Below are 12,000 nucleotides of genomic sequence, written 5' to 3'. Positions count from 1 at the left end.
AAAATTCTATTCGGATAAACAAAATCTTGCTTACAGTTAAGAATGTTTGAATGAAGATTGGCAATATCTGATCTAACCTAACCTCTATTTATAAGAGTTCAGTCAGCGTTCGCATAAGTGTATGATCCTATTCTGACTTGGCTTACAATTATCGTTTCTTTTTCAAAACTATCAATCCGGTTGTAACGAAATATAACCCAAAAATCTGTTCAGACGTTCATAGCTATGGTGTAAGAAATAAGGTATGGTCTAAACGGAAATGCGCGGTAGCATAATCACGTGATCCCCACACGACGTCACGACAAAAATTCCGTATCTGTCGTAGAAAGTATAACATAATCTCTGTAACCAATTATCAATCATTTGAATATTATTCCTGTATCGAATAAGCTTCAATGGATGTACTGGATGAATGGCTGTTTTATAGATTTTAAAAGTCGTGTTCAAAATGACGTCATGTGACGTCATAAAACATGTTCACTGGCCGACGCGGCAGTGATGTGCAGGAACACACCTTATTTTTGTACACCACGGTTGTAGCTATTCGAAGAAAAATAAAGAATCAAAATCGGTTTACAATTAGTCGTTCTGGAGTTACAAGCGAACATACGTCAGAAAAACTTTCAGTTTTATATACTATATGCTTTATACAGCTGTTGCCCGCGACTTCGTTCCCGGCATGTATTTCAATGCCACTCAAAGAAAGAAACGTGGAAAGAAAGTATTTTGAAAATATACGAATTTCCGCTAACAGCTAAACTATATGGAATACGGTCATTTGTTAAAACGACTCACGCACCACCTATTGTAAAATTGTTATCTAATTCAGAAACTTTCTTTCGCTTTATACCAATATCTTTCCATTCTCATTTTTTCTTTTCTTCTTTTCCTGTGGACATACTTTGTCAATCATTGACAAACGCGTTTCTCTGCCTATCAGGTCGCCCTGGTTACCGGATGGCCAGCTTATCATCCCTCGGGGAATTCCTTGTCCTCTCACGATTCGAACGATCTTGGAAGTGACGAAGCTCCCTCGACTCCCGGAGGCCTGGATGACGACGACGACGAGGATGACAAAGACAAGGTTGTTCAGCTCTCGAAATACCCTGAAAATTTCAAACAAAAGTACCCAAAAAATCATTCAGACATGCAATTTTACCCTGAATCTGTTTTTCGCCCACTGAAGGAGGAGAAAAAATCGCTCAAAGAGAGGCTTCAGGCGATCCAGGAGGTCACGCAGACGGTGCAAAACTCCATCGGCTACATAGCCAGCCTGGGCGAGAGCATAAAGAACACGTTCAACTTCACGGTACCTTACCTGAGCTACCTGGCGATGGTACTCGCCTTCCTTGGCGCCGTGGTACTCTACTTTGTGCCAATACGTTACCTCATTATGGCCTGGGGTGTGAATAAATTTTTTAGAAAAATTCTCAGACCCCACACGGTGCCCAACAACGAGTTGCTCGATCTTTTATCGAGGGTGCCGAACGACGAGGATCTCATTTCGTACAGGTTAGAAATTTTGGCGGGAATTTCAAACCGATTTTTCAATTTTTCTTTGTTTTTTTTACGTCATTTCGTACAGGTTATAAATTTTGGCGGGAATTTCGAACCGATTTTTGAATTTTTCTTTGTTTATTCAAGCTTCTCATTCCTTGGAACAATTGGCTGTTCTTTTGAGTGAATTTTGGGTCTCTTTCAGAGAGTTGAAACCTGTTCCAACACCCGACTGCGAGCGAAGCGGAGTTGGCGGTGCGGCGGTTCCGACCGGAAGCGGTGCGCCGCGTAAAGATCATCAACGACGAAAAAAAACCGCGTAACAAAGTGTTTCCCGGTCTGTTGACTCGTCGGTTGTCGAATCAGAGGCTCATCGCGGTAGCGGCAGGCCATCGATGACTAGCAGCGTCCTCAAGACCGTATTAATGCGTCGCAAGCTTATCTCGTTGCGGAATCGCAAGAGCTTATTAAAAACGGATGCTGGTAAAAAGGACTGAAAAGCTGCCTCGCATTTATCCTTTTACATTTGTTTACAGCCTTTCTTTTCTCAACAATAGCTGGGATAATAATATTTAACAATTTTAAAACTCGCGAAATAGAAGGATGAAGGAAAGCAGATGCGAAGTAGAATCATTTGAAAACTTTAAAATTTTTCTTATTGCGGGATATTTTTTCCAATCGCTTATTTGTTGGGTAAGTTTGGTTTTTTTTTTTTCTTTCTTGTTTAAATTTCTTTTTCATTGGAAAATGGAACGACTAACACCAACACTGTAATACAGACACACACACACACACACACACACACACATACATATATACACATCATACCATATCGAAACAAATGACACCTATATAATAGAATTTAATGAAAATTTGACCGAAAGAAAAAACAACAAAAAATAACAAATCAACACACCACCTGAATTTTTAGTAGAAAAAAATATAGATAGAGAGAAAAATCTAGGATATATTAGATATGCGACGGTTGTTACTATAATCGTAATGTTAATAATAATAATGATAATAGAATGATAATTGACATAACGCGCCATTTTAAATTGCGGGTCATTTCGTCCATTGATGTTTTAGCTAGCAACAAATCATTTTTACAAATACATAAATAAATTAATATAAATATATTATATAAATATATTTATCGATAAAATATAGAATTGAAAGAGGAAAAAAAAAAAAAAACAAGAAAAAAACGAAAATACCCAAAAAGAAATGTTTTGAATTCTTTGGCTTTTCGTCGTCGTCGTTCCGAAATTGTTTACAAACTTTTGTAATTTCGCAAAGGTGCAAATTATATAATCTAATTGTATTGTTGTACGAAAACACGATATCTAAATTTATTCGAAACGAGTAAACCTGACTGCAATTTTTTAATACGCGCACGGAAATTTTATATCTTATCTCAGCACATAGCGAGTTGAATTAATTAATTTAATCACGCTGCACGTGCAATAATTGATTGGTTTTCCTCCGATCTTTTGTTCGCGTGTTCTTGTTCTAATAATTTAATTTTATACGTGTTTAATATAAATAATTGATAATTCGTAAATTTTTTTAAAAAGAAACTTTTATCAGTGATAATAATGTTAACAATATTTAGCGAAAAACGCAGACGGTTCAACGTACTGCTGTACACATATTATATATGTATAGATATACGTTATGTAGATTGATTTAGAATACACTTATTATACATAACAATATACGACGTTAATATGTCATACTTGCATTTCTCAAAATTGTGAAAAAGTTTTTATCTCGACACGCAATCATCATACATGATTAACTTGAATACAAATCATCGCGAACTTGTCTCTCTTTCTCTCTCTCTCTTTCTCTCTCTAGATATCAGACGTATACATTCATCGTAGATTATTAAACTACATAAATTTAAAGTTTATCGATTAAACATTTTACACCGTATAATAAGTATTTCTCATTTTTTGATTTTAGCATTCGCTTGCACTTATGCGTGATTTCCGTACCTTTATATTATACTTTTATTTTTTATTTTTTTTTTTATATCCTACGACTGAATTTAGAATTATCATTATTCATAGGCCTACATTTTTATCATTACTATTATTATTATTGATATATATTATATTCCACGCGTGAGTTTTGTAAAGTCTAGTCGTTAGTTTACTTACACGCACACACACACACACACACACACACAATTTAGAAAACTCTATCGAATCTATTATATTTTAATACACTTAAGATGAAGTTTTTTCTCTATTTTTTTTTCTGCAGTACTTTTATTCCATTCTATTCTCTTTTTCCATTCAACACTGCAATATTGAATTGTTTGTTTGTTCATACTGAATCCTATAAAATGCAACATTGCAACATATGTTTTAATATATATATATGCACTCTTCGATTTCAGAGAAAAACCAAAAGGAGTAAAAAAAAAAAAAAATGAAATATATATTGAATTATCAAATTTCAATATCATAATATATTTATTGACGTATATATATATATAAATAATATATAATACATGCACTCGAAGAAACATCACAGGTACATGTAATTTTTTTACTCACCGTTTTACAAATTATAAAAATCTCCGTAGATATGTATATAGTAAGTTTCAACGGTTATTAATTTTTTTTTTTTTATTTGTCCATCTCTTATCATTTATTTTCCAGTCCTTGTTACAGGCATAGAGGTTATTTTTGATCACAGGTGTTTGAATTTCATCGCCTTCTAATTATTTCTCATATTAACGATATTTCGATTTTCTTCCACAACTAAATTTCATCAGATATCAAATTCGGGACAAGTTGAATAACGTATCTTAAAATCTTGAAGATTAATTGGGAGGAAAAATCGTGGATAAATAAATCAAAAATTTTTTAAATACATAATTACGATAAAAGACGATGACTATTATTGATTATTGATTATCGTTAGATTAAATTCGCGAATAATTATAAACGACATTGTAATAACAATAATGATATGCGAAAAGGATAGAATGGAAATCTTCGCAATTTATGATACATATATATACATATATATTTACAATTATACTAATTATAATATATTATAGATACACTTCCATTTTTCTCTGTGTGCTATAGATATTATTGTTATTAATATATACATACAAACATTTATTACTATTGTTATCATTATTATACACATTACATAGTGTTAAAAAATTTGCATTTCTCTTATAGCCTAATTAGTATTTAACTTACATCCATAAATTATAAGTTGAATAACGAGCTGTGTATTTATACCGCTTTGGCTTCTCTCGGCACAATTACTATTGTTATTGTTGTTATTACTGTTATTATTATTACTATCACTATTATCTGCCATTATAATTAATATCAATTGACGCTTTGCGATCAAAGAAACCGGAATAAAGGTGATCAATTAAAAATAAACACAGCTACTTATTCTCTTTTATCGTTATTTTGAATATCAAAAATGAAACGATATTACTGATCTCGATATCGCAGATGCATTGTACATGTACGATATTCAACCGTTTGTTCAGTTCCGAGCGATTTATGTATTGTCGAAATTTTATTTTACACTAAAATCAATCAAAGTCAACTTTCGATCGTTCGTGTTTAAAAATTTTTTTTTTTTTTTTCTCGCAAATTAACCCGCGTTTCTTGTCAATTTTTCGTGTCAAAAAGAAAAACAATGAACTACCATCATTTTCAACGTATGAATTAGCCGCGGGAACTTTCGTTCCTCAATAAAATAATTTGTCAAAGAAACCTTTGGATACAATTTCGATCGGAATTGAACGTGCCTTTGTTTCCCGACGAGATGATGGAACTAATAATAAAAATTTAAATAAATAAACATGTACATTAATATTGTTCTGGAAGTGTGATCGAACGCAGTTTATACAATCTTGTATTATTACGTGATGAAAATTTTGTTTAAAAAAAAAAATAAAAACCGAACAGGTTGAAAGAGAGAAAGAAAAAAAACATCGAGCGAGGAAAAAAAAAACAACCGATACTATACAATTATGAAAATAAATTGACAATTTTAATATCTGAAATACTCGGAGTAATTTATATTGTACGTGTATAGTTGAAACGTTATAAAAAGCAGAAAAAAAAAGGTAAAAACAGAAACATCCAAACAACGTTTTGCCGGGTGAAATATGAAGTCTAGTAATATTAAGATAAAAAAAAAAAAAAAAACTATTTACAGCTAATGATTTTCGCGAGGATTTGATAAGCGTACGAATGTGGAGTAAAATTGAATATCGTTCGGTGACGCGGAGATTGATTTAACGTGTAACGTAGGTAATAACGCGTGTGACGACGTTCAGGTAATGGAGTTTGAAAAAAAATAAATAAATAAATAAAACGGTCAAACATTCTCACGATCATACTCACATTGAAGCGACGCACGGAGTTTGAACGCGCGAGAGAAAGTGTCTCGCTTGGAACTAACGTTAGGAAAATAAATGAAATTAGGAATGAAATAAAAAAGTAAATAAGACGATTACCGATCGCCAATTCAAAGCATCGATCGCGAATCTAAACTTAACTCGCGATTAGCACGATGTTAAAAAATGAATTATTTTCCCAAAGATATTGTTTGTGTAGAAAAATTGGACTACGACGGAAAAGGAAACATGTGTCTCGTATTATACACGTAAAGTATAATAATTTGCGGGAGATTTGTCTCGGAATATATATTTTTTTTTTTTTTCGCAAGACAATCGTTCAAAAAATACTTTTTTTCAACACGTAGAGAAAAATTCTGCGGTCATTCAACGTTTAATATATATATACATATCTTCATATCTTCATTAACAAATGTCGTTATTCACATTTATTTTCGCAGAGTAAAAATATATTGGGGTCAAGTTTAAGGCGATGAATAATTCACACACAAGATGTATGCATACGTATACACACCAAGTGCTGTAAATTTGTGATCCGAAGTATTTCCTTAACAGCTCCACAGAGATTTGTCCGAGACGCTACGCGCTTTTTTATTACACGTAACTTGGCATTGAACTTTGGGATCTCTGCTGGATCCAGCATCCCGATGTGTGCGACGGTGAATGTGAAAGTAAGATCTTTGGGTCAACTAACTCTCTCCGCTCGCTCGTTTATTATCGTATACTCGTGTGTAGGTATTATACGGTATATGCATGCAGAGAAAATATCACAGGCGAAGTTTGATTGTTATTGACTTTTTTATTCATAAGTAAATTTTTTTTTTTTTTAATTTCCTCATTCTTTCGGGGCTGATTTTTTTTTTTTTTTTTCGTAACACAAAGTGTGATAGAAATTTATTTATACCTTTTTAGATGTAATACGGCTTTATAGTTTCTATGTTTGTCAATTTTTACAGAATTTCTTTCATGTCTCATATCTTCCCGTAAATTATCGGTGCGATAACGGTTTTGGTTTTGTTGAGGAAAAATGTATAGCGAAATTGGTAAAGACGAGTTATGAAAAACGATGTTGAAAAAAAGATCGAACAAAACGAAACGTAGATTTCACGATTGTTTGGTCAAAATTTTTCCCATCTTCCTTTCCGTGATATAATTATTTTCTTTTCGTCGCTTTTTTTTCTTTTCTCACAATACCTTGTGGACCGCGGCAGATTTTTATTCATTTTCTTTTCTCGCGTAATCATAAACCTAAAATTGTAAGACAATAAAAAGAGTAATAATATTTTGACGGTATAAAATCCGAGAGAGGCTGAGACTGAGATTTCTTTCTTTCGTTTTAATCTTCTTTTTGTTTTTTAATATACATATACATATATATTTTTCAGACGGAAATCCGGAGCATCAGTGATGATGAAATGGCGCGAAGAAGCCGGCGGCGCGCAATTTAAGCAAATGAGAATATAAAAAATATCGTGTAAAATTCTCATTCTCTTCTTATTGCGTTACAACGTAATAATAATAATAATAATAATAATAATGATGATGAAATATTTCCACGCGACGTAAATCGTCTCTCTGGTAAATCATTTTATTTATTTATTTATTTATTCATTCATTTTTTTCTTGTTGTTTTCAATTTGTTTGTTTTTCTTTCCCTCTCGCGAATTTCCCTCCCTCTCAAAGTACGCGTTCGCTAAATTAGAAGCCGACGAGCATCTTTGCGGCTGACGTTGATTTATGAAACTCACAGCCTCGCAATTCGTCAAAGTGTGTGTAAGGTGTGTGGGTGTAAACCTATTCGCGAAAATTAATTTCTTCGACGGTAAATTTTGCACAACCAACACCATCGAACGATTTTTCATACGGTAAATATTTTTCTGCTCTACGCCGAGAAAAATTTCATTTGTTACAGTAACTGGAAAAAATTCGGTAAAACAGGTATCGTTGAAAAAAAGTGTTCGATTATTGCTGGAATTATTGCAACGCAAAATCAGTTTGTGAGGTTTGCTCTACGTTTTTTTAGTTAAACAAGGCTTTAAACGTCAATTTATCGTTGCGCGAGCGTTAAATTTTCGCAACAGTTGCAAGAAAATCTAGCAACAGTGATCGTAATGAGAAAGAATAGTAACGGATACTAGACTTTTCGGTAACGGCTAGAAGACTAATTTTCATTTTCTACCTGGAACTGTATTTTTCTATTGCGGTAAAAAATGAAAATAGTTAAAGACCGAGCGGTAACCGAAACTAAAAATTTCTCTCAGTGTAATTTAGCAGGGCTGTTTGATTGGGAAAAAATTCCGAAACCTCCTGGTTGCTTGAATATTAATTATACAAGAATCGCCTTGTAATACAATATTGTAAATATAAAATTATACATAATGTAAGATAAGGTTTAATTTAAGAATTTTTTTTTATCAAATTCACAGAGTGCGTTTTACGATCGTTTATTTATTCAACTTGAAAGCTAGTCGCGAAACTTCGTCTTCTAAATGAAAAAAAAAAAAAAAACAACTCACGTCTCGTTTAACGCGTGTTTGTATTACACAGGTGAAAAATCGTAAAAATTCGCACGCTTTAAATACACGAAGAATAATTTTTTTGCGATACCTCGGATTATTTCGCAAACTGGAAAGCAACGTCAGCCGTTAAATTGTTTCACCAAAAATACCGCAAAATTATTAATTAACAACGCGTTAGATAATTTTTCACCTCGGTTTTTTTTTTTTTCTTCCTTTTTTTTTTTGCAATACTATTACCGCGGTATTAAAGTTACGTGTTCTTGTCACGATCTCGTGTTTAATTCCCGTTGCATTATACGTACCTGTATTTACATTGTCTTTCGCTCTTAAAATTTATTAACCAGATTCAAATCGTGACAAAAATTTTTACAGGAATTATGCGTAACGTAACAAGAAACAGCCGATAATTCGGGTTAAAAGTTGAAAGTCGAAAGTTGAGAGTTTAAAGACCCGTGAAGCCGTTTTTCTGTCGGATTCGTCATGCCGGTGACTATTATAACTTACAGGTAAGTATATATACACATATATATACATATATATATATATATGTATGTATGTATATATATATATATAACTATAATTATTGCGCAACGTAGAATTTAAATTACGTGTCCGAAATCCGAATTGCAGATAATTCGCCGATCGAAACGATCGGTTGCGAAAAAAACCGGTCGTTCATTTTTCTGTTAAAAATCGTTTCTCGGTGCGGAAAATAATTCGTGATCGAATTTCACGAAGAAACTTGAAACATCTGTTTATACGCGTGTGTGACACCGGGTTGAAAAGAAGAAAAAAAAAATTGAACAATTGTTTTTGTTTAAAATTACGATACAAATTCATCGGGTGTTTGTTTCGTTTCGTCGCATTGAAAGGCAAAATAAATTATCTCTGTACGTTTTTTTTACTCTTTATGTAACAAATCGATGATATCTTCATACGAAAATTTGGAAAATTTAGCCGTTGAGAACTGATTTTTTTCTTTTTTTTTTCATTGGGCGCAAGTTATTTTTTACAAGGTAACACGTGGTGCAGATTTTATGGAATATCGTTCCGTTTTGCACAGAACTTTGACGAGAATTCAAGTATCGATTTTTTTTTTTTTTTTTTCAAAAAATACTCACCTGTCGACGGAAAATTTGTCGTTTTTTGATTTCCGATAAAGTTGTCGCGAGTTATCCGAAAACCGTTTCTCAGCAGCTGATTAATCCAAATTTTTTAATGAAAATATCATAAAACGTTGTTTTTTTACGCGCTTTAAGTTTGATCAAAATAATTCTTTTATTATGATAAAAAAAAAGAAAAGAAAAAAAATGAGAGAAGATGTGTGTTTTTTTATTTCATGTTTTACCTCAGAGATCTCACGTAACACTTTGAGCAACGAGTGGAAAGAAAGAAGCGATTATTTCACCGCTCTTAGGATCGTTTATTCGACGCGCATTCGAGGTGCGAGTACGAGACGTAAAAGACGACAGTCTCTAATGTAGTCTAACGTAACGGATATACGTGTCCGAAAGTGATTTCGTAACAACGAGATCATGCGGCGAGTATGTACGCGAATACTTTTACAGTATAGTTACGATGTTGAGAATGAATTTGCAGTCAATTGGCGCAAAAGTGTACGTAATTTGTAATTGCGAAATGAAGAAAAGTAGGCGTTTGTCAATTTTTTGTTTTTTTATTTCACTTTTTGTTCCTCTGCTTTCGGAGAAAAAAAAGGAAGAAGTTATCGTAACTAAACCGAAAATGAAAAGTTTAATTTTCACTAGATATTCACGCTTTGAAGTTTAGAGAATCACATTCGATCATCGTCAGATCCATTTTTTTGTCCGATGATATATCGATAACGAGTTACCGGATTTCAATTGTTTTTGTCTCAATCGACGCAGTTTTTCCAAACTTAGAAACGATTAGATTTTACTTTTCGAATTATGCAAATAACAAAATTGTAAAAAATGGGATAAAAATTACGATATCTTGAGAATGGGAGAACGGATTTAAATGAAAATTGGTACCGTGAGATTTTTTTCGGTCACTTGTCACGAATCTTATATCAGATTTGCGTAATTTAAATTTAGCGTATTCGGTCAGGTGAAAAAAGAAAAATAACTAAAAACTATTGGATTTTTATGAAAGTTGGTTACTCGTCGGTTTTTTGAGTGGCTAATCACGAATCTGGAGTCAGATTGTGAAAACCGTAATAGCGATCCGATATGGTTGAAAAAAAATCTAAGAATATTTCGATTTTGATAGAAATTGTCAGGCGAAAGATTTTTGGGTCTTTTGTAAATTTTTTAACGATTCAATCCATCGTGTCGCTTTAAAACCTTTTTTTAATTCTCCTTCTCAACTGTGTAATAACAATTGACTATCGATCAGAGATCAAAATTATAGTATAAGCAAATTATTGTATATATGTATACATAAAGATAGTTTTACGTTACAGTTTCATATAAAAAAAAATTTCTCTCGTTCAATTTCCTAATTGGCTAGATTTTCGTAATAAATATATTCACGTTCTAATCGCACAGGAAACAATTATCACTCCGGCAGTCGAGAGATGAGGATGAGAAAGAGAGGAAGAGGGAAAGAGAAAAAGAGAGAAAGAGAGAAAGAGAGAAAAAGAGATAGGCGGATGCTGCGAGGCGGTGTCCGCAGGTGGAAAGGGACTTCGTACGCCTTGGACGTGACCCACTTCCGGTCAAGTTCATTGCTCATCTGCGGACAGATGATACGTGTTAACGTGCAAACAGGTGTGTATATATATATATATATATATATATTGAAAAATTATATATACATATACGTGTTAATAGTGAAATTTTTAACGCGTCATTCAGAGCGAAACCGAATTATCCTTGAGTAACGTGAAACAGAGTCAATGAATTACGATACGCGTGTGTGAATTACAACGGTGATGTCGAATTTCGACTTTTTTCGCGCAACTGATGAAAGAAAAAATCGTTTTTATTGGGTAAAGTTTGCTTTTGTAGAAATCCGAAGGATATATGTATTATAAATAATTGAACAAACTTTAGTTTCGCGTTTGAATCTTTGTACGCAAGTCATTCGAGTGCGAAAATGAAGTTTGTTTAATCGTTATTTACGTTATATGTTTGAGAAAATGGAGAAAATTTAAAATGACCGACTGGTTTCTGAAAAAGCAAACTTCATCTAATGAAAACTTTTTTCAACTTTCATCAGTTGCGTAGAAGAAATAAAAATCTCACATGTCTAGAACACAGATTGAATATTCATGCTTGTCTGGGAATTATTTATCAACGTAAAAAAGAGAAAAGCAAACTTTACAAGTAATGAATAAATATTTTGGTTTTTAATCGATGTATGGAATCAAAATTTAAGTATTTGAATACAAAGTTGAACAACAAAAAAAAAAAAAAAACTTTTCTTTTGTTGACCTCTATTATTGTAAGCTATTGATATAGTCGATCGTAATAAATACCTGTTGGCGAAACAATTGACTGAACAAAAATTAAAAGATCGAGAGGTGATGTGTATAAATATTATAAATTATTGTATACGATTATGAGAGACGTAATATTTTTTATTCTTTTC

At 32.6% G+C, this 12,000-nt stretch overlaps 1 protein-coding gene across 9 annotated transcripts in view; it reads left to right on the top strand.

The window, feature by feature from the left end:
* The window catches only part of LOC107227493 (multiple C2 and transmembrane domain-containing protein), a 28,334-nt gene extending 22,828 nt beyond the window's left edge, over positions 1 to 5,506 (top strand). For all 9 annotated transcript variants that reach the window (XM_046740929.1, XM_046740928.1, XM_046740926.1 and 6 more), the window contains 3 exons: positions 941 to 1,084; positions 1,187 to 1,512; positions 1,703 to 5,506. In XM_046740929.1, the coding sequence (XP_046596885.1) occupies positions 941 to 1,084; positions 1,187 to 1,512; positions 1,703 to 1,820 (588 nt within the window). In that variant the 3' untranslated portion in view covers positions 1,821 to 5,506. The remainder of the gene's footprint in view (positions 1 to 940; positions 1,085 to 1,186; positions 1,513 to 1,702) is intronic.
* Positions 5,507 to 12,000: the final 6,494 nt, after the last annotated feature.

Source organism: Neodiprion lecontei, chromosome 5, assembly GCF_021901455.1.
Source record: "Neodiprion lecontei isolate iyNeoLeco1 chromosome 5, iyNeoLeco1.1, whole genome shotgun sequence".
Classification (NCBI taxonomy): Eukaryota; Metazoa; Arthropoda; class Insecta; order Hymenoptera; family Diprionidae; genus Neodiprion; species Neodiprion lecontei.
The sequence above is the reverse complement of the archived record's forward strand: the minus strand, read 5'-3'. Positions and strand labels throughout refer to the sequence as shown.